The sequence below is a fragment of the Ursus arctos genome, unplaced genomic scaffold (assembly GCF_023065955.2).
Source record: "Ursus arctos isolate Adak ecotype North America unplaced genomic scaffold, UrsArc2.0 scaffold_14, whole genome shotgun sequence".
NCBI classification, from domain to species: Eukaryota; Metazoa; Chordata; class Mammalia; order Carnivora; family Ursidae; genus Ursus; species Ursus arctos.
The window spans coordinates 33,447,960-33,469,222 of NW_026622808.1; the positions used below are offsets into that span (position 1 = coordinate 33,447,960).

At 60.1% G+C, this 21,263-nt stretch overlaps 4 protein-coding genes across 13 annotated transcripts; all 4 read right to left on the bottom strand.

The window, feature by feature from the left end:
• Window positions 1–356: 356 nt before the first annotated feature.
• HYAL3 (hyaluronidase 3) lies at window positions 357–6,296 on the bottom strand. 4 transcript variants are annotated; one of them, XM_026500898.4, is made up of 4 exons: window positions 6,209–6,296; window positions 1,704–2,614; window positions 1,213–1,302; window positions 357–1,096 (listed from the first exon to the last, which is right to left on the bottom strand). In XM_026500898.4, exons 2-4 carry the CDS (start codon window positions 2,589–2,591, stop codon window positions 821–823), a joined length of 1,254 nt encoding a protein of 417 aa, XP_026356683.1. In that variant the 5' UTR covers window positions 2,592–2,614; window positions 6,209–6,296; the 3' UTR covers window positions 357–820. The 4 variants fall into 4 exon arrangements, with proteins under 4 accessions (XP_026356683.1, XP_048082932.1, XP_048082933.1 ...); XM_048226975.2 differs by lacking the exon at window positions 6,209–6,296 and adding an exon at window positions 5,796–5,885; XM_057311727.1 differs by lacking the exon at window positions 6,209–6,296 and adding an exon at window positions 3,177–3,261 and having other exon boundaries at window positions 804–1,096.
• NAA80 (N-alpha-acetyltransferase 80, NatH catalytic subunit) lies at window positions 3,338–6,308 on the bottom strand. Of its 3 annotated transcripts, none has more exons than XM_057311729.1 (2): window positions 6,209–6,308; window positions 3,338–4,432 (listed from the first exon to the last, which is right to left on the bottom strand). In XM_057311729.1, the coding sequence occupies exon 2, from the start codon at window positions 4,314–4,316 to the stop codon at window positions 3,549–3,551; it is 768 nt and encodes a 255-aa protein (XP_057167712.1). In that variant the 5' UTR covers window positions 4,317–4,432; window positions 6,209–6,308; the 3' UTR covers window positions 3,338–3,548. The 3 variants fall into 3 exon arrangements, with proteins under 3 accessions (XP_057167712.1, XP_057167713.1, XP_057167711.1); XM_057311730.1 differs by having other exon boundaries at window positions 3,338–4,436; window positions 6,209–6,267; XM_057311728.1 differs by lacking the exon at window positions 6,209–6,308 and adding an exon at window positions 5,796–5,859 and having other exon boundaries at window positions 3,338–4,436.
• Window positions 6,309–8,523: 2,215 nt separating this feature from the next.
• Window positions 8,524–11,622, bottom strand: HYAL1 (hyaluronidase 1). 3 transcript variants are annotated; one of them, XM_057311731.1, is made up of 4 exons: window positions 10,935–11,622; window positions 9,549–10,472; window positions 9,103–9,192; window positions 8,524–8,918 (listed from the first exon to the last, which is right to left on the bottom strand). In XM_057311731.1, the coding sequence occupies exons 2-4, from the start codon at window positions 10,446–10,448 to the stop codon at window positions 8,601–8,603; spliced, it is 1,308 nt and encodes a 435-aa protein (XP_057167714.1). In that variant the 5' UTR covers window positions 10,449–10,472; window positions 10,935–11,622; the 3' UTR covers window positions 8,524–8,600. The 3 variants fall into 3 exon arrangements, with proteins under 3 accessions (XP_057167714.1, XP_026356694.1, XP_044240810.1); XM_026500909.4 differs by having other exon boundaries at window positions 10,961–11,621; XM_044384875.3 differs by having other exon boundaries at window positions 9,549–11,622.
• A 2,875-nt stretch (window positions 11,623–14,497) lies between these two features.
• On the bottom strand, window positions 14,498–19,440 carry HYAL2 (hyaluronidase 2). 3 transcript variants are annotated; one of them, XM_057311733.1, is made up of 5 exons: window positions 18,006–18,119; window positions 17,358–17,658; window positions 16,198–17,165; window positions 15,601–15,690; window positions 14,498–15,227 (listed from the first exon to the last, which is right to left on the bottom strand). In XM_057311733.1, exons 3-5 carry the CDS (start codon window positions 17,113–17,115, stop codon window positions 14,817–14,819), a joined length of 1,419 nt encoding a protein of 472 aa, XP_057167716.1. In that variant the 5' UTR covers window positions 17,116–17,165; window positions 17,358–17,658; window positions 18,006–18,119; the 3' UTR covers window positions 14,498–14,816. The 3 variants fall into 3 exon arrangements, with proteins under 3 accessions (XP_057167716.1, XP_026356691.1, XP_026356692.1); XM_026500906.4 differs by lacking the exons at window positions 17,358–17,658; window positions 18,006–18,119 and adding an exon at window positions 19,303–19,440; XM_026500907.4 differs by lacking the exon at window positions 17,358–17,658.
• Window positions 19,441–21,263: the final 1,823 nt, after the last annotated feature.

The window sequence follows — 21,263 nt, forward strand, 5'->3', positions numbered from 1 at the left end:
CTTGGCCATTGGGTTCAGGCCCACATCCACGCGGCCTAAACTACTAGTCCCAGGGGGCTGTGCGCACAGGTGACCGCCGGCCGGCTGGGCGCAAGGCACCTCGGGAATTGTAGTCTACTCCCGAGACCCAAAAGCCCACGACGCTCTAGCTGAACTATGCACCCACAATGCCCTGCGTACACCCACCCCCACCTCCCGTGCCCATGTGCATCCACACACAGTCGTTAACTCTGAAGCTGCCGCCTTGGAGCAGCCTACCACGACAGGCAGGACAGGCATTTCTTGGCACTTGAGGCTGGACATTCGCGACAGGGAGAGAGTGGGGCTTGGTAGAACTGGGTGAACAGTCAAACCTTAGGCAGTGAAAGAAAAAGTGACTTTATGATGAAGCAGAGGACAGACAACAGCTTAGCACCTACAGACCTTAGCCAAGATCCTGGAGCCCACCTGTCCCTGGGCGGGTCTCCTGTGACCTCTCCATGGACCTGGTGAGGAGTTGGAACAGAGCTCTGGGCTGGCAACCCTAACCATCTGGAACGCTGACTCTCCCTAGGGCTGCTTCCTTATCGGAAGGGACAAAGTGATCTCAGAGGACTTTTGGTTTTAAAATGGTGTAAGCAAAATAATAATAATAACGTAAAATGATATAAACCTTTTTTTCTGGCCCCTTCCACATCCCAGGGGTCCCACGGGAAGTGGGGGGTATGTATGGGAGGATTGACTATAAACTGAATAGAGCAAGAGTGGGACAGAATCCTCCCTCCAGGACTAGAAAAATGGTAGCAGGGACAAGAGACTCAGGGGCAGGTAACTTCTGGCTTTATGCTGCTTTTTCAGGCCTGGGCTCAGGCCTGGGCTCCTGGCAGGTAGGGCCAGCCCAGCCCGGGTAACAACGGCAGCTAAAGGACTCCCAGGCTCCAGGGCTGCCATCTGACTGCAGGTGCAGAAAGGCTTCCAGCTGTCCTCCATCTTGCCAGGCACAGCGCCCATGGCCATGGCACCGCTGGTGACTGCAGGCTATGGCTGCCTTGGTCACGTTGATTACATAGGGGCCCAGGGTGCCCACTAGGTAGTCATGGAGATGCCAGCACTCCTCCTGAGAAGAGGGGAAGGATGTATCAATGCTCCTGCTCCATGGCTCTGACATGGTCCTCCCCCCAACCCTGGGACTCCAGCATGGGCTGCCTGGCAGGTTGGAGGGGCAATGATCACCTCAGAGCTGGAGAAGCTCAGGTCCCCCCAGAGCACCACGCCGGCTGCCCCGAGTGCTGCGCTCACACCAATGGTCTGCACAAGGTCATCCTGGAGGCAAAGAACTGCTAAGCAAGGGCTGAGCTGCCCAGATCCAACAGGGCCTACTTCCACCTTCGAGAAACTTTTCTGGCTCATCGCCATGATCTGATTCCACATCTAAAATAAGATTCCTTGGCACTGAGCCTCTGAGGGGCTTCTCAGGTCCTCTACTCAGAGGATGTCTCCCCTCAGACCAGGGCTCCAAAGGCTAGGCCTTGCCTTTCCCCTCAAGATATTCCAAGGCAGAGCCATACTTCCTTTTCAGATGCTCCAGGATAGGACCTCCCCACTAAGAACTAGATCAGGGTCTCCCCGTCAAATTCCCCCCAGGGCAAGGTCTTCTCTTCAGACCTTCGTAGGACAGGGCCATGCCTCCCCACTCAGACCCCTAGAGCTCAACTTTCACTCACCTGAGACAGGAACCTTCCAGAGCTCCGGTGTGTGAGGCGGGCATAGGCCAGGACAGGCAGGGGATGTGGATGCCCAACAGAGGCCACACGGAAGGCCTCCTCCAGGCGGTATCGGACAAACGCCTGGTGGTAGATAGGTGGCAGCCTGGGTGGGAGGTAGATGCTAGGGAAGAGGGCGCTGGAGGCAGCCCAGAGCCAGTGAAGTTGGGTGTTGCGGGCGAGAGCGGCTGGGTGGCAGTGGCCCGTGTAATTGGAAGCCATACCATGCCAGCCATTGCCACAGGCTGGGAAGTGGTAGAAGCCCCAGAGCCCATGGGGTTGCAGTGCCTGGCCCAGCCGCAGCGTGTCCTCCATCAGGGCCCGGGCTGCCTGTTCAAAGCCAGCATGGGCCTTGTGGAGCTGCTCCTGGGGGCTCAGGTCGGGGAACACCCGCTGTGCCCAAGCCCATGAGGCTGCCTGATAGATTCGGCGGCGGCCCCAGTTCCCAGCCCAGAGTGGGCACCATTCCTCCCAGTCTAGCACTGCCAGGCCAGCGAAGCCACGTCCTAGGCTGCGGTGGATCTGGTAGGCAGCCCGTGCCAGGTGGTGGTCAAGAGGGACAACCTGGGGGATGCCCCCGTTGTGAGCTGTGCCCCTGGGCCCAAGGTAGGGGTAGAGGCCGAGTTGGTTCTTGTAGAAGATGGTGATGTTCTGGCCATGGAAACGCTGGCCACGGTTGGCTGTGATGCCCAAGGCCTCTAGTGGCAGGTGCACGCCAAAGCGAGTCTTACAGTGTGCTGAGGGTATGTTCCACAGCACAGAGAAGGGGTGTTCAGGAACCCCCAGGAAGGGCTGGCCAAACCCCAGGCGCAGGGCCACTCCGAGCACTAGGGCCAGGCCCAGCTGCATGATCACGCCCCAGGGATGGAAACCTGCAGGAGAGAGGGGCTGTGAGCTTAAAGGCCATGGCCATGGCCACACCTTCCAAACAGCATGGAAAGCTGGGAACACTTCCCCAACTACTACCCACAGGATGGGGGTGGGGGGGACATGGTCCCCATGTGGTCCTCTAGCCTCTCAGATCAGCCACACCATACGTCAGCCTGGCAGCTCCCCTCCCATGTTCTCCATCTCTGTCATGGCACCACTGTGCCCTCTGACACCTTGCCCACTCACAGTTCTCACCAGTCCCCTCCTCTGTCCATCTTGTTCCCTGCCCCAGGGACACTTAACACCCTCTCCCTTGCCTAGCTTGATTCCTACTTAGCACTCAGGTCTCTGCTATGACATCACCTCCCCTGGATTTCCAAATGGACTGAGGACACTTGGGCTCCCACTGTTCCAACATAGATCCTGCCACTGTGTGCCTGTCTCCTTCCGTCCCTTGGGTCGAGGCCCTATCTGTCTAGTTCCCCATTGCCCGGGCCCAGTTTAGGGCCTGACACACAGTAGGTGATCAGTGAATGGTGATGAGTGAAGTGGAAGGGAACAGACCCTTTGTCTCCTGGGCCTGGCAGAGTAGGATGGGCAAAGGTTAGGTGCCTCTTCATCCATGGCCCCGGGGCCAAGGTGGATCCAGAGGATCTTACAGAGAGAGAGAGGATCTAAGATAAGGCTGTGAGGTGAGGGTGGGTCAACAAATAAACTGTCACAGCCACACCCAACAGAAGCCTTTATTCAGCCACACGGACAGCTCTGAGCCACAGCTATGGAGCAATCTCCCAGCCCCACTGGTACTCCGGAAACAGGGCCAGGCTAAAGTTGCCCCCAAGGTCTGGGGACTGAAGTATGGCCAATGGGCTGAGGCTGGTACTGTCCTAAGCAGTCCATCGACCCTGAAGGACAGTGCCTTGCTCTGGGTAGCCCTCAGATGTCCTTTTCCATCCAGAATATGGGGCATCCTCTCAGGTCTTGGTACTGCGTCTCCAGCAGGCTTTGTGGAGGGGGCCCTGCAGGAGGTGAGGGTGAGGTGGTCAAGGGCTCAGGCAAGGGAGGGGGTGGTGGCAATGATGGTCCCTTGGAGGCTCTTGGGGCAGTCTGGGCAGTTAGACTAGAAGCCCTGGAGGGTGGCCGGGAAGAGGGGGCTCTGGGAAAGGCCTTGAGCAGGGTGGCAGGCAGCCGTCGGCTGGTGAAGACCAGGCCCTGCACAGGCTCACCCAGCTGGTAGCCCAGGTGGGCATAGAACTGCAGCTGGTCATGGGTGGTGAGGTGTAGCCGGCGGAAGCCCCGGGCCTGAGCAAAAACCTCCAGGCCCTCCATAAGACGGCGGCCAAAGCCGCGGCCCCTCAGAGCCCGGGCCACCACCACTGTCTCCACCAGGAGGCTCTGGGGCCGGTCCAGCACCCGTGACAAGCGGGCATGACCCACCACAATGGGGGCGGCCTCAGGAGTGGGTTGGGGGCTCAGCAGCATCAGGCAGAGGGGGAAGGCATCTGAGGACTGGCCCAAGGAGTGCAGGCGGGAGGCACGGCTTCGGGGCCACTGCTCATTGATGAGGTCGGCACAGGCATCCAGGAGCTCAGGTCGGCAGTGCACAGGCTCCAGGGTCAGTTCAGCCAGGTTGGGGGCTGGGGTCTCCTCTGGCTGGTGTGCGGGATCCAGGGTCAGCTCAGTTGAGCCAGGACTGAGGATCATCTCCGGATGGCATGCAGAACCCGGGGTCAGCTCAGCTAGCCTGGGGCTCAGGGTCAGCTCTGGCTGGTGTGCAGGATCCAGGGTCAGCGTGGCCAGGTTGGATCTCAGGGTCAACTCTGGCTGGCATGCAGGATCCAGAGTCAGCTCGGCTGGGCTGGTACTCAGGATCAGCTCTATCTGGCGTGTAGGGTCTAGGGTAGGGGTCAGCTTTGGTGGGCCAGGGCTCAGAGTGAGCTCTCCCCTACATGGAGGATCTTGGCTCAGCTGGGTCAGGCTGGGAGCCCAGGTCATCTCCTGCTCGGTTGCAGATGGCTAAGTGGCAGGCTAGGGATTGAGAGCACAGTATCCAAACAGTGGGATCTCCTCAGACCACAAGGGTGCTCCTCCTATGGACAACAGCCATGTTAGGCTGTACCAAGAGGGAGGACAAGGTTGGGGCAGGGAGGGGCTGACAGAGTGCTAGAGGAGCCATGCATCCCGGAATTTGTAAGCTACACCTTGTCTTCATACTCACCTGATGGCACAGGTGACCTGGAGACCATCCCCTATACCTGACTCAGGTGGACAGCAGAGGAAATAGGTCCAGAGTGTCCTGCCCCACATTGGAGGGAGGCTGAAGGCTAAAGTCTGGGGCAGAACCCAAGAGTCCTGGTGCCAGCCTGCTGTGGCTAACTTTGTCCTCCCAAGGACAGTGGATTTAGGCTTGCCATCATGGCCGGCTGGCCATCAGACAGAACATGCAAACTAGACACCATGATCCCCTACTTAAACCCACTCAAGATTCCCTTTGGAGGGAACACAGCTGCCTCCAGGAGCATCCCTGTCCCTTCCTTTTCCCTACATTCTAGGTCCCAGCTTTTTTGACCACTTGGGCCATGCCTGCCACCTGACCAATCCTGGGGCACCACTCACCCACCCATTAGGATTGGATTTCGCCTCCCTGAACTGCCTTCCCTGCCTGCAGCACCGAGCCCACGGCCCCCTCCCCAACACTGTGCAGCTCAGGACACTTTGCTTGGGCACAGACCCAAGTATCCCCTCAGATGGGGCCCCAACAACACTGGCAAGGGGCCTGGCTCACAGTCCCACAGCAGCGTGGCTCTGGCAGGCTTGGTTCCCCACTGGCCAGAGTTTCGTAGTCACCCTAGATAAGGACCACAGCTTCCTTCCTAAATCCACAAGGGTGTCCAACGGCCACCAGGTTGGGGGCTCAGACCTCCTACGTCTAAATCCCATTGTTTGCCCATCCTACCCCAGGCCCCGCTGCCGGGAGGGTCTATGGTGGGGGATTTCTGGCGGTGGGGGATCCCCTGGGCCGCACGTTTCTACTCACCTGCTCCAGAGAGGACGTCCTGGCTCCCCTTCCCCACCTCCCCAAGAAGGTCCCCTGAGCTGGAGGCCAATTCCACACTGGTCATGCACAGGTAGGAGGCCCCCCCCCCCCACTATATCCCACTCAGAGGGCTATAAGCCCCTCACCTGCATCAGCCACCTCCTCAGCAGCCGCAGCCCTGGACCTAGAGGGAGGAAGCCCCAGGGTCCGCCCCCAGGCTTGGAGCCCCAGACTTCCCCGCGGGTTTAACCCTTTCACTGCCGTCTCCACCCACCGAGGGCGGAGCTCCTGTGTCCCTCAGCGAGAGGCGGCAAGTCTCTCCTGTGCCTCAGTTTCCCCCTCCCTCCCAGTGGGTGACAAACCGTGCAGTGTTTTTGTGGGGGTGGGGGTGCTTCGGGAGCTTGACTCTGGGTGGGCGTGGCTCGGCATGCTCTGGGAGGGAATGACAGACGCAGGGAGGGCGTGCGGGGCGGCGTATCCACTTGAGGACCGCACGCGTGGGGCGGACGGGAGATAGCGAGGATGAACACGCTTCGCGTGGGAAGGGGGAGGTACTGACATGTTGAAGCCAAGATCCGGGATGCTCCGCGTCCTCGCTCCGCGCTGGCCGGTTTCTCTCGCTCTGTGGTTTGGACTCTTCCGACCGACCGCGCTGGCCCCTAGCGGTGCGGCGGACGCACTGCAGCGGTCGCGGCCCTCAGCGCCCCACCTGGTCCAGACTTTCCCTAGGCCGCCAGACACCACCCCGCCTCCGCGCGTCACCGCTTAGGCTCCGCCCTCGGTTCATGGCGTCATAACACTGAGCTGACGCAAACCCGGTCTCTGCCCTGGCTCCGCCTCTGCCCCCCCGCCGTCCCCGAGCCACGCCCCCCGCTCCGTGCGCTTCGCCGCTGTGGCAGAGCGCAGGCTACACCTCCTCCGCAACGTGCCCCGCCCCATGCAGGCCCAGTCTCTGGCTCCCGGGCACCGCTTAGGTCCTCCTGGATTCAGCTCCGCCGAGGTCCTGTCCCTGCCCGTCACGCCAAAGCCTTGGCCGGGTGCAGGCCCCTCCTCCACCTGGCTCTACCTCCGCCTCGCCTCGTTTCGCCCCACCCCAGGCTCAGGCAGGTCTCGGTTCCCGTTGGCCTCCAGGGGTAAAAGGGTCCTGTGCGGAAACGGTCAGGGAGAGCTTCCTCCTGAAATTTGGGCCCCATCCTTAGAAGCAGCCGCCCTCGGACAGACATCAGGACTGAGTGAGAGAGACGAGCCTTGCCTGTGCCCTCTGCATCCCAGCGCCTGTACGTTTTAGGCATTCAATAGCTCTCGAAGCAAGAATCGTATCTGCTTTATTTGCGAGGCTGGTTCCCGCACCCCTCCCTCCACCCAGAGCAGATTCCGGTTGCGTGCAGGGCTGGTTACTGTCAACACACAGTAGGAGCCAAAGGGCTTTACCTCTATGGCTAGACAGCCTGGGTGCGACTTAAGCTTCTCTGTTTTCTGGCTGTGTGGACTTGGGCAAAGTGCTTGCCCTCTCAGTGTGTGCCTGTTTCCTCATAACGTCACGTTAGGATTAAATGAGTTAGTCTACTTAAAATGCTTAGCACAGGACTTGGGGAGAAGTAGGTAGGTGCTCAGTGAATGTCAGTTCTTGTGATTGCTACAGCTTAAAGACTGGACTCAGTGTCTCTGGGGATGTTTATGACCCTGCTGGGTGGGTGCTGGAAGCTCTGATCCCTTAGGCAACTCTCCTGGCCTGTAAGCATGTGTGCAGGTGCAGGCATATGCTTTTGTGTGTTTTTTTTTTTTTAAAGATTTTATTTATTTATTTGACAGAGATAGAGACAGCCAGCGAGAGAGGGAACACAAGCAGGAAGAGCGGGAGAGGAAGAAGCAGGCTCATAGCGGAGGAGCCTGATGTGGGGCTCGATCCCAGAACGCCGGGATCACACCCTGAGCCGAAGGCAGACGCTTAACCGCTGTGCCACCCAGGCGCCCCAGGCATATGCTTTTGATGGTGGCTGAGAGTACTCCTGACTGTGACCATGACTTGTGTGACTGCTTGTACTTGAGAAAGCTGTGACCAGGCTTTAGGTTGCATTAGGTTGTGAAACCAAATAAAACTTCATTTAAAATGGAATTGAACGAGACGCCTGGGTGGCTCAGTGAGTTAAGCGTCTGCCTTCAGCTCAGGTCATGATCCCAGGGTCCTGGGATGGAGTCTGGGCATCGGGCTCCTTGCCCAGTGGGGAGCCTGCTTCTCCCTCTGCCTGCTGCTCTCCTTGCCTGTACGCTCTCGCGAGCTCTCTCTCTACCCGCCCCCCACAAATAAATAAATAAAAATCTTAAAATGGAGTTGAGGGACGCCTGGATGCCTCAGTCGGTTGAGGGCCTGCCTTTGGCTTGGGTCATGATCCCAGGATCCTGGGATGGAGCCCTGCATCAGGCTCCCTGCTCAGCAGGGAGTCTGCTTCTCCCTCTCCCTCTGCTGCTCCCTGTTTGTGTGCTTGCTCTCTCTCTTTCTGTCAAATAAATAAATAAAATAAAAATAAAATAAAATGGAGTTGAAAGCCTAGAAGGAGGAACTCAGACATACCACTCCTTGCAACCCTTTGCAGACCCAACAGGAAGGAGCCTACTTTACTCCTCCAGTGGGAGGAAAGATTTTCTCATTGCCTGACAACAGCCCAGACGATGAGAGCCTCATAACTTGAAAAGCCACCACCCTTCAAAGTCCCAGTTTACTGCATTGGATTTTCTGTTTATAAAAAGCCCTTCCAACTCCCCCTTTCCTCTATAAAACAGCATTCCCCCTCTTTGTTCTCCAGACTTGCCTATGGTTTCGCAACAGCTCACATGTCTCAAATTGCACTTCTCTGCTGTTCCCAAATAAACCCATTTTTTGCCAGTAAAATAACTAATTTATTTGTAAGGTAAACGGGGTGCTCAATGTGTGTATCCTGGAGTGTGACCAATCACCACATGCCCCGCTGCTCACACCGTGCTCCCTTCCAGCCACGGTAGCAGCGACACTGGAACTCCACAGCCATCTGCATCCGATCCTCAAGTGAGAGGGCACCTTGTAGGGTCAGGGGCCCACCACCACGAGTGAGCTGGATGGAGAAACTGGTGGGGTTGAGGATAAGGAGGGCCTCAGGGTGGCTGGGGCGCCTGGCACAGCGACCATGGCCTGAGCACAGGGCTTGACTGCACAGAAGAGCCCCACTGGTCACGTTGAGGATGAAGGGCCCCAGGGTGGTGTCCACATACTCCTTGATGGCCTGGCATGATTCCTGAGTGGAAGGAGGAGCATCAGGGACACTATGATCCTACAGGGGCCTACCCAGGGCATTGCCGCTCTCACCTGCTGGCCAGCCAGGACTGCAGGGATAGAAAGGGTGGGCCAGGGTCTTCCCAGTCAGTCTGGCAGCCCCACCCCTGCCCCCATCCTAACCCCCATCCTGGGCCTGAGCTCACCTTGGTTTTTGTGTTCTCCCAGCTCACCCAGAGTACCACTCCTGCTGCTCCCTGGGCTGCACTCTCCCCCAGGCTGTGCTCCAGCTCATCCTGGGGAATGAGACAGCATAGCTCTGAGGGGCCTTCTTCCCCCACCACAGCAGATTGCTGTAACACCGCCAGATGGGACAAATAACTCTCACCCCCCGCTGGGGCTGCTCTGGCCCCAGTGGCGAGAGGCAAGCCCGTCCTCACTCTAGCTTGCGAGAGCCATGCAGCAGGCACTACGCCTTTGTGATGAATGCTGAAACGTCTGTACCGGTACAGAGTACAGAGCTGGGCACGCAGTAGGAGCTCAAGGAGTGGAGCATAATGGATGAAAGTGCCCCAAGGCTGTGTGGCCTCACGTACTGGACCTAATGCTGACAAGGTAGGCTACACGGTGGGTGGGGTCATAGGAGACTCACCAGGGGCAGAAAGCGGTTCGTCTTGTCATAGAAGATCTGAGCATAGGGCAGCACCGGCAGATTGGGGTCCCCCACACCCAGAGCCACACGGAATGCCTCCCCTACACGATGCCGCACATACATCTGTCCCTTCCCCCTGCCCTCCAGCTCTGCAGGCATGTAGATGCTGGGGTAGAGGGCACGGCTCTGGCCCCACAGCCACCCCAGCTGGTCATTCTGGGCACTGATACCCGGTGGACACTGGCCGGTATAGTTGGGGCTTAGAAAGTCATAGTTATAGCAGTCAGGAAAGCCATAGAAGCCCCAGAGGCCCCGAGGCCTCAGGGCTTGCCCCAGCTTGAGAGTGTCTGCCATCCAGGCCCGCGCGGCCTCCTGGAACTGGTCCCGCGCTGCTGCTTCCACCCAAGGAGCTGGCCAGTCGGGATGCTGCCCCTGTACCAGTGTCCGTGAGCGCTGCCGGTAAATGTCCTTGGTGTCCCAGTTGAAGGCCCAGCGTGGGCGCCATGCCTCCCAGTCGATGACCGCCAGCCCTGAGAAGTCTGACACAGGGATGGCAGCCAGGATGTCCTGGAAGGAGCGGGCCAGGTGGGTATCCAGGCTGGCATTCTGGGGCAGGCCACCAAACACAGGCTCCCCAGCAGACGTGTAGTAGGGGTAGGTGCCCAGCTGGTAGCTGTAGAAAATGGTCATATCAGGGCCGCGGAAGGTCTGCCCTGGGTTGGCCACCACATCGAAAACACTGACATCCACGTCCACGCCGTATTTCTCCAGGCACCACTGGGTGTTTGCATTCCAGATGGTGGTGAAGGGCTGGTTGGGTACCATGGGGCTCCTGGAGCCTTGGACCATGCCGAGCAAGGTCAGGAAGAGGGCATAGGTGGGAAGCAGGTGGACTGCCATGGCAGAGGATGGGCCTGGGGAAACCTGGCCAGGGGAGGCAAAGCTGAGAACACGTTCTGAACTCTCTGACCCCTGCTCAGAGAAGGTAGACCAAACCCCTTGCTCATTAATCCACCCCTGCTCATTTTGGGTAAACATTGACCTTGGTTCAGGGCTCAGGGAGGTCAGAGGGCAGAGGAAAGGTGTGGAGGGGAGCCCTGACACTGCAGGGAACATGCGAGTTGTCTCTAGGGCGGGGCCTCTGCCCTCTCGTCTCCCACAGGCTTTGCCCTGGCCTAAGCTAACCAGTCCCCTTCCCCAGGAGCCACAGAGGCCACGACTTCTGTTTTGAGAGGAGCCGGTGAGAGCCAGGCCCTCAGCCCCCAGCCTGACCTGACTGATGGGGGATCCTTTCCTGTCTCTTCCTCTAGGAATCCTGGCCAGCCGTTGGAGGAAGAGATGCTCAGCGACCAAGGACAGGCCAGCCCAACCCTCCTGGATACCCACCAGTCTGCCCACTTGTCCCTGCTGACCTCAGGGCTGAAGGGCCTCATCCTCCAGATTTCCTGACCCCAGCGTGAGGGCCTAGGCAGGGCTCAGCAAGATTCTGTTCCTCAACTCAGGCCCCAGCTGCACCGGACTCAGAGGAAGCTGCTGCTGGAAACTCTGAGCTTTTGTAGGGGGGTCACCCCACCCAGTCTGGGGGCGGGCTGAGGGGCAGGACCCCGGTCGGAGGGCTGGGCCAGGCAGCAGAGCCACCTCGGCACCCCTAACGAAGCGCCTTGGTAGGAGGTGGGGCTGGGCCGGAAGCAGCCCCGCCCACACGGTCAACACGGTGGCCCGACGTTGTGGCTTTATTTAGGTTGGGGTGGGGGTGGAAGCAGTGCAGGGGGCTGTTTGGGAGACAGAGGCCGCTGGGCAGGCCTGTTTCTGGTACTGGAATCTGGGTGCCTCCATACTGTGTACTGAGGGGGCAAACTGTCCTGCGCAGCTGCATTCCCACATCTGGGTCTTAGGCACTTTTGCCTTTGGGGGCCCCTTCCTCAGAACATTAAAAAATGCATTTTACAACTGTGCTGGTACAAAAACAAGTACAATCCAGACTGAAGCCATTATTATATATTCATTATTAATATATATTTTCCTCTGATTAGAAAAGTGAAGACATTGCAGCCCCAGGCCCTAGAAGTATTGCAGCCCCAGGCCCTACACTCACTCTGCCCAGGGGGGCAGATCCCCTCTGCTTTAGGGACAAGTCTGAAAGGCACTGTGTCTGTGAAGTCAGGGCTGGTCGGCTCCGGTCTAGGGCTCTGTGCGAGGTCCAGTAGTGCATACGCACAAGCGTGGGGTGCAGAGCCTGACCCGGGTGTGAGACTCTGCGGTCTTGTGACTAGGAGACCCCGTGTTTGGGTGACCATGGGTGTGTCGGTGACCACATGCTTGTTCATTCCTTTGTGATTTCACTTGTTTGCTGATTCAAGAAGCTGATCGCTGAGACCTGCTAGGTGCCCAGGCCCAGGCACGCCTGCCAGGGTGGGGTGAAGGAAACCTCACGTGTGCAGGGGAAAGTGCCGCCTGAGTCGACGGCCCGGTCTGAGCCTGAGTCAGGGGCCCCCCGGCACAGCGGCCAATGAATCAGTGACGCAGCCGGCTACCATGTGGACTTGGCCCTCTGGACTAGGATGGGGAAGCTGACAGCGCTGGAGGAAGAGGACCCGAGCACGGGATCTGACCTCAGAGGAGGGGGCCGCTGATCTTGTTCAGGAAGCAGGGTCCCCGAGTGAAGACCATTAGGCTCAGAGAGCCTGGCACAACTCCCAAGGGCTGAGGGCACAGGAGAACATCAAGGCAGCCCCGACTCCCTCTCCCTGAGGTTCACACTACCTTCAGGTGCCCCCAGAAACCTAGTGCCGCAATTTGCACAACCCAGCCAACCATCAGGCCGGCATTCTCGAGCTGGCCTCGCTCTAGGGGAGAAGCTCTAATGGCGGAACGGCAGGAAGATGTTCCCCAACCCCAGGGCCCTGCCCACAGACCTGCCCCTGCGGCGCTGGTCTGGTGTGTGTCTGGGGTCCGTCCAGCTCCGTGGTCCAGCCCTGACTGCTCTCTCTGGTGGTATGCATACCCCAGGCCCGAGCCACCTCACTCCCCATCACCCCCACCCACCCACCTCTGTGGCTGTCCCTGAGTTGCACTTTCCACAAGGCTGTCGTCCAGGTCCTCCTGGACAGTGATGTGAGGTGATCACAGGTTTGCACGGAGGGGTCCTAGCCGGATGGGTACAGGTCACAGACGTCTGGGGGAGGGAACAGTTGTGTAAGGTCACACACGTGGGGGAAACCACAGCTTTGCACGGGTATGGAGGAGTCCTGGCTAGGTGGGAAAGGCCACAGATGTTGGGTGTTACAGATGTGGGTGGGGTAGCTCACAGGTGTTTTTGAGGGTCACAGCTGGGTAGGGGAAGTCAGAGGTGTGAGGGCAGTAAGGGCGGTAAGTCACAGTGTCTTCCTTGCCCTCTTTTTGCCGGCTCCATCATCTCATGACCTTCTAGACCGATACCTTCACCTTCTGTCCAGCAGGCTTCTCCCCACTGTGGCCATGAGCGCCGGGCGCCCTTCCACCTTCGCATCCTCCCCCACCATGTGAACCGTCGTTGCCTTCTGTGCTACCGCCTAGTCCCCGTCCCTCTGTTCTCTGCCGTCGCCAGCCAGGGGGATGAGGCTCACTTTACAAGCCGAGTTGACGTCGATGTGGTGGGGCTCGCTCCTCCAGGCTCTGCTCCGCTGACCACCTCTGACTTGGCCTTTGCGTCTAGTGTGCTTCCCCATGAGGACAGGGCCCTTTGCTGGTGCGGCTCACAGATGCAGCCCGGCACTGGCCCCCTGCGTGTGCATGTGCGTGTGCAAGCATGTGTGTGTGCTGTTTACTGAACAGGTGAGACGGTCGCTGCCATCAGGCAAAGTCAGGCATGGTGCCACTCGAGGGCTGCCCTTCCTGCCCTGCCTGCGGTGTCCCCTGGCCACGCCACCCCGACTGCAGGTCCCAGCTGTGTTCCGACTTCCTCCAGCCTTTGCCCGCACTCTGTCTCTAGCAGCAAGCTTCCCCTTCCCGTTTTAAAACTCAGTGTAGAAAGCACTTCCTGGAGGATACCTCCCTTGAGTCCACGTGGCTGGGCTGCCCCCTTCAACACTTGACTGTTTCTTGAGTCTGTCTCCCCACAGCCAGTGTTTGCTGAGGGCCTGCGTCATCACTGACGTGGACAAGGGGACCCCAAGTGTGGGTCTGATGGTTGAGGAGGGGGGCAGAGCCCCGCCCGAAGCAGGGGAATGAAGCAGGCCAGAGCTAGTCGGACTGCTCCAGCCTGCTACTTCTCTCCCCTGGGACAGCTAGGGACAAGCACCTTCTCCCATGGCCAGGACAGGACTGACATTTGAGGAACTCTCTGCTCCCAGACTCAAGATGCCTGCCTCCCTCTCGCCCCATCACTCATCTTTGCAGTGGGACAGGGACGAGACCTCAGGATTCAGGTCCCAAACCCCAGTGGAGGACTGTGACCCAGCTGGGGAGAGGTGTGTGTGGCTAGAGTCCACTGCCCTTCGGAGCAGGGAGTGGAGGAAATGCCCTTGCCTGTGGGAATAGCAGGGAGGGGTGGTCTGGCTACCTGCCCAGCCAGGGAAGATCAAATATCCACTTCCCCATTCTCCCTGGGTGGGCAAGGCGAGGTCAGTGGCACTGCCCCAGCTGGGGATCCAGGGGCAAGGAGGAGAAACACAATGAGCCTGGTCCCTCACAGAGGGTTGGGCCCAACTGCTTTCCAATCCATACGGAGAAAGCAAGGTCCTGGGTGCTGTAGCAGAATGTGAATCCCTCCGTTCTCAGTGGCCCCTGCCCCAGCAGGGCAGCTGCAGAATGGGCAGCTCTGGGCCTCCAGGTTCCACGGACCGCATTTGGCAGATAAGAAGTCACCAGCAGAGAGTCTCACAGAGACAGAGCTGCGCTTAAACCTCCTGAGACACTCTGGAATCTCTCTCACGTGTCCTGGCCTAGGTGCGGACAGTCCACGCACAGAAGCAGTTGTTTTGTATTTAATTTACAAAAGAGACCCCAAAATAATAATAATAAACTATCCAGGGGCAGGAGAGTAGGGTCAGGTCCTCTCTGGCCCGGCTGTGCCCCTCTTCCTCTCTGGCAGGGAGAGAAAGGGCCTCTCAGGGAACTGCCCCTCCCCCTTAGAACAGGGGGGTGAGAGCTGGTATGGACGCCCTGCTGCGCATCCCCGGGGCTCTGCCCCCTCTGGACTCCAGTCTGTCCACCCCTTGCAGGCTCCTACATGCCTGGCAGAGCCTTCGCGGCAGAGGCCAGCTTGCCCGGCGGCCGGGTGAGAGTCCCCTATAAAGTCCAGGTGAGGGCCAGGGCTGCCACAGCCAGCGAGCCGGTGAGGTGGGACCCAGCCCAGGCCCCACGGGCACCCCCAGCTGCCCGTGTATGGTCCCACTGGCATTGCTCGCCACCCCAGCCTAAGTAGCACTGACAGCGAAAGTGCGTCTGCAGGTAGTTGAGATCAGCCCAGCTGAGCTCCCCCTCTGGTCGCAGCTGGGGCTCACCAGGTACGTGGCTAGGCACCAGGCGGAAGCTGCTGGCACTGAGATGCAGGAAGGTACTGGCGCTGGGGTCACGGCGTACGCAGCGCCCGTGGCCATGGCACTGGGCCCAGCTGCAATGCTGGGCAGCCCAGGACACGTTGACTACGTAGGGGACCAGCAGCCGCGTCAGGTAATCCTTGAGGTACTGGCAGGTTTCCTGGGGGCAGAGGCCAGGGATCAGGGTCAGCGGCCTCAGCCCACAGGCCCAGATGGAAACTCTGTTCACACCGCAGTGCCTGTACCTTCTTTTAACACCGTACACGTGTGTACACGTACATGCGTGCTTGAGCCCTTACTGCCCCTGTTCCCACTGAGAAGGGAGGAGGGGACAGAAACGAGCCCAGCAGGGCCAGGGCGTGGGGGCGGGCGGCCGTGGGGAGGAACGGTGGAAATCTAAGGCTGTTCAGGACAGCATGACCCCTTTCCGGGAATAGGGGAGGAACCCTTTCTTCTCTGTGGGACCAGGGACGCCCAGACTAGGCCTGCCCCCCTGCAGACTCCACTCTGGTAGGCTGGGGGGTCTTACTCACCGTGCTGGTGGTGTAGCCTGCGTCGCCCCAGAGGATGACCCCTGCCGCACCCAGGGCTGCACTCTCACCAATGGTGGAGATGAGATCCATCTGTGTGGGAGGAGAATGGTCACTGGGGAAGACTGAGACTATAGGGTGAGGACAAGACAGGCTGGACAGGCCCCCACCCCGTTCTGACTTGCTGGTCCCCTCAGCCCAGTACCCCTTCCCACCCTCAGGCAGAGGCTGTTTCACTTTCTCATTAGATGAGCAAGCCATGTGCACCCCTACTTTGGCTTCTGTTTCCCAAGCCAATGGCCCACTCGAATCTAGGATGTATCTATCAGGGTGAACTCCAAAGTCAGAATGCCTAGTTCCAAGTCCCTGCTCTGCCCTGGACGTGCTGGGAAGCTTTGAGCAAATTTCTCAGCATCTCTGGGCCTCAATTTTCTTATCTGCAAAATGAAGATAAGGATGCCACCCTTTCCCGAGGTCACAGAGAGGATGACGGAAGGGGATGTAGAGCAGCTAGTCAGCTAGGGGGCAGGAGGCCCCCTGCGACCCCAACCCTGCAGTGGCTCCCCTGGGGAAGAAGGCAGGGCCGGGGAAGGCACGTACCTCGCTAAGCCCCGTGAGCCTGCGGCTATAGGTGGGTCGCGTGAAGACGTAGACCGGGAGCGCGTGGTTGGCGTGGTGGGTGTGAGCCACGCGGAGGGCCTCCTGAACACGGAAGCTGACAAAGTTGCGGCCGTGGGTGGAGGACGCGAGAGTCTCGTCCAGGTAGACGGAGGGGAAGAGGGCTGTGCTCTCGGCCCACAGCCAGGCCAGCTGGTCGTTTCGGGAGACCTCAACATCAGGGCAGCGGCCCGTGTAGGTGTCCCAGTTCTGCACGTAGTCGTGGTTGTAACAGTCGGGGAAGAGGTAGAAGCCCCAGAGGTGGCGCGGCCGAACTGCCTTGACAAAGCGCAGCGTCTCCAGCATGAACTGCCGGGCGGCGAACTCAAACTCGTACTGTGCCTGCTTGACCACACGGTCTGCCGGCCAGTCAGGGTGACGAATGGCCACCAACTGGCGCGACGACTGGCGGTATATGTCCTTGTCCTGCCAGTTGCGCACCCACACGGGCCGCCAGTCCTCCCAGTCGATGACTGCCAGGCCTGCGGGCTCCTGGGTCCGGATGTAGTGCTCCACGTGCTCCTGCAGCATCTTCAGATGCGCCCAGAGGCTGCCATTCTGTGGCACGCCCCCGTGCACAGACCTCCCCATGGAATTGAAGCGTGGGTACAGGCCCAGCCGGTCATGGTAGAAGATGGTGATGTTCTGGTTCACAAAGCCCTCGTTAGGTGATGCCTGCACATCAAAGGCCTTCAGGTCCAGTGGTACCTTGAGGCGAGGGCCACAGTCTTGTGTGGGCACATCCCATGCTACCACGAACGGCCGGCCGGTGAAGATGGGTGGTGCTGTGGGCTTGAGCTGGGTGGCCCATGCCACCAACACCAGGGCCAGTGTGACGGCAGGGCCCAGGCCTGCCCACATGCTGGGGGCTGCAGGAAGACAGTGTCACCTGCCTGGCACCAGCTCAGGAACTGGGGGAAAGATGGGAGAGAGCAAGTCAGTCTACAGAATCTTGGAAGTGCCCACCCCAAACCCATTCACACTCCCACAGCCCATGCTGTGAGGGGCACTGTGCCCCGGGCTGTTCAGACCCTGTTAGGTGACTGTAGAAGGTCTGAGACCACCGGCCACAGAGGGGAAGGCAAGACACCCTGGGAACTCACTGCCAGGAACATAGGGCTCCTTCCTGGAGCAGGTGGCTTACGGCTGGGCAGAGCCCTCTGGTAGGTCTGTGACTTTGAGAACTGGCTGGCTGAGCCATGGACTCGCTGCTCATAAATACAGATGTCTGCATACCACCCAACACATGGTTTCAGAGAGCCCCGAACCCGAGGCCCACTCTGTACTCCGTGAAGAACTCCCGATCCAGAGAAATGATAGCATTTGGATAAGGCAGGGCACAGCTCATGCAGCCACCAGGAAGCTGGAACAGAGCCGCGGAGCTGGTATCTGTGTGGCACCCGCCTGGCAGAAGAACGAGGCTGTCAGGACTTTGTCTCGAGCCCAGCCGCTCTCCCAAGCTTAGTGGAGGCCCCACCGGGACAAAGGGGCGGCGGACCTCCCACGGCGGCGCCGGCGGACCGGCCCTTCCCTCCGCAGCCACCGGGAATGCGCTCGCCCGCCAGGCAGCTCCGGGGAGGAGCTCACTTCGCCTGGCCTTTGTGCGGGACCCCGCCCCCGCCCCGCACGTGGGCCCTGAGCCGGGCCGGGTGGGGGTGGGGTCCCTGGGCCGCCCCGCTGGGCGCATCCCCGAGGGTCCAGAACTCAGCCTGCGGGGAGAGAGCCGCTAGGCTTGCACTGCTTGCCCTCACCTCGCGCGGGGCGCCGCCGGGACCCGCGCCATGGCCACCGCCATCCCCGGCCCAGCCCGGCCCGCTCCGGCCGCTTGCCCAGGCGCGGCCCCGGCTCGGCACCTCTGCAGCTCCGCCCCCCCCTCCCCCCCCGGCCCGCGGGCCCTTTAAGAATCCAGAGCGGAGGTGGGCCCGGTGCAGGACTTGAGGCCGGGGCGGGAAGGTGTTCCCGACTTTCACGCAGCCAGTGCTGCGTTTCGGCCTCCAAGGTTTCCAGATCCTCCGCCGAGGAATGTGGCCACCCATCTGGGGCCGTGAGGCCCCTCCGAACGGGGCTTTCTTCTGAAGTCTCAGGCGCGAGCTCCAATCAGCCCAAGATCTCCTCCCCCACCGGCCCGCAGCCGGTGGTACAGTCCTCCCCGCTCCGCCGCGCGACCAGCCGCTTAAAGGGACAGTGTAAGGGACGGGAGTCGTGGAAAGAATAAAGAAGGTGTTGTTCCTCCGCTCGTCCATAAGGTGGTGCTGCGGGACGCGGGGACTTGGCTGGGGGCAGCAGATGATCTGGCCCTGTACCCGCGAGTGTAGGTTCCAGCCCTGGGGCCGTTAGTTTGGAAAGTGGGACGGTGACCAGAGCCGACCTCGGGCTTCCCGGGACAGTAACACCCAGTCCTCTACCGATCAGGGCTCCCCTCCCCCCGTCCCCGTCTGAAGGAAAGCCCCGCCCCCTGCCAGACTGGGGGAGGGGGGCCAAGCACCAGCCTCTTAGCCCTTGCTGGGCTGGGCCGAGGCAGTGGTTGTCTTGGCAACACGAGCTTTGAGTCGCAGCGTGGCCGGCCCCGCTGGGGGCCGGTAAGCCCAGCGGGCCCTGGGGGTAGGGCCCCTTGCCCGCGACCTGCATTAGGGACAGGCCGATGCCTGGGCTCTCATTCCCTCCTGCCCAGTCCCTGTGGAGGCCTGTAGGAGCCCCCCCCAGGCTTTACTTCAACTCTGAGGAGGCTGCTACCCTTGCAGAAGTACCCGGCCTGACCTCAGAGAAAGCCGGCCTGGCTAGACAGGCTTCCCCGGGCCTCCACCCGGTATCAGTAGTCCTTTCGCCCCACAAGCCCCTCCGGCTGGGGAGCAGGCTTGGAGCTGGACCGGGCCGAGATCTCCCTGCCTCTTCCTAGATCCTCTCCCCCGTACGGGGCTCAGCTCCCCCCAAAGGGCCCAGGTCTGCACCACCAGCCCATTCCCGTCCGCGCCCCAGGGAGGGGAGGGAGAGAGAGCTCCCGTGAGCGGATCTAAGGGGGTGCAGATCAGTCGCCTGCACTGGGCTCACCTGTGTGGGAGCCCGGGGGCCCAGTAGGTCCGCGGCCTCCCTTCTTCCCCGGGTGAGCCTCTCCAGCTAAGCTTACTCGCACCAGCTGCTGCCCGCCGGGCAGCCCGCCGGCGACTTGATAAACCCCATCCCCTCCCACCCGCTCCCGCCTCCCACCCCGGCCCTTTTTCCTCACTTCCTGCTGCCCCTCTGAGAGGAAAGGGCCAGGAACAAGCGCGGGGGAAGGGACCGCCTTGACCCTGTTTCCCTCCAGCATGCCCTGCTGGCTGGCTGCCCTCCCTACGGTCCACCCCCCCCCCCCCCCCCCGTATGCCCTGGCCCAGCGAACTGCACCAGGTGACAGGAAGGCTGTGGGACTTGGCTCAGGTGACAGCCTCCACCAGGCCAGCAGCTTCCTAACCCTGAAAGCTCTTCTCCCTAACCTTCCATTGGGGTTGAGGCCCATCCTCAAATCCAGTAGCCTATGAGGGGGGCCCCAGTGGTGGGATGCTTGGCTGATGGTCCCCCAAGGAAGGTGGTGAAGAAGGGAACCGGCCCTAAGGGGGTTTGGGGGAACCTCCAGGAGCTGAGTTAATTTTTTCCCACTGAGAGCAGAAGCATCCCAAGTGTGACAGAGTGGACAATGTGTTCACGTGTGTGACTGTGCTGGGTGGGGGGTGGGAAAGGGGCCGGGAGCGGTCTATAGCCCTCCAGCTCTTCTGCTGGAGGACATTCCTGGGTGAACTTTAAGACACTGCAGAGTAGGAAGCTCATAACTGGGGTGAGAAAAGGGCTGTGTTTCCATGGGAAGGGGGTGCCCATAACAGGACTAGCCCCACGGAGAGCCACAGCAGAGTCCCAGCAGACTGTTCCAGAGGGGTGGACAAATCTGCACACCCTCAAGTCACCCTGAGCTCACCCCATTCACACTACGCCCAGGGCCTCTCTGCTAACAGAAGGCTGTGGAAGACTGGGCAACTGGGGGAACTGGGTACACACCCTAGAGTCTGTCCCCAAGGACTGAAGAATCCAGGACATGGCAAGGGAGGGTGTGTCCCGATACCACTGTTCTGGCTCCATAAGGGACACAAGCCTTGGAAACTGCAAGGGTGGGGGCCCCTGGGGAAACAAAGGCCAGACCAGACAGTCCCAGGGCAGGGACACTTCCTCAGGCAGCCAGCAGGAAGGAAGTGAACACAGCCCAGTGGAAGGGAGTGGAAGAGCCCTGCTCTGACCCCCATTGTTTCTACAGCTTTGGGGTCAGCTGGGGCAGGCTGAACACAGGGAGTTCCCCCACACTGGAACAGTGGTGACGGGACATAGGATGCCATCTGGCATGGCAGAACGCTGGCCCCGGGGCAGTAAGGGGTGGGGGCAAAACAGAGGATGACAGGGCCTTATGTCTGGCATCTTATCAGGAAAGTGGGAAGGTGCCCAAAGAAGAACTATGAATGCTGCACAGGATGATCCCGCTCCAGATGTGACAAATTTAAGCCTCCAAAAGACTGGCAGGCCAACTTCCCAGACCAAGAAGCCTGTGTCCCTCAGCTCCCTCTTCCCTAACTGGAAGTTGGGCTGATGGCCAAGAGCCAAGCCTAGCAGGGAACCAGCCTTCTAGCAGGACCTGAGAAGTGTAGGCTGAATGTACACAGGGGGCAGCTGGAGGTGAGAACACAGGGTCAGCAGGGAACAGAAAAAGTACTAGGTGGGTGAATTCTTCCTGATGGAACAGAAGCCCCAGACCCACTCTCCTGGTAGTATCCACAGGCAGTCCTGGGAGGCAGCAGGTGGGTTTGGGCTACATAGCCTGGCAGAAGGCCAAGGGCATGGTGGCACCCATCTGATTGCTGTCCACTTAAGATGGGTCTTGGGGGTCCATGAGGTTTGGGTTGCGACCTCATGTGGGGTCAGCTGGCACTGCTGGGGGCAGGACAGCTGTTCCAGAACTACCTGAGGTCATGCTCTCACCTCAGGTCAGGCAG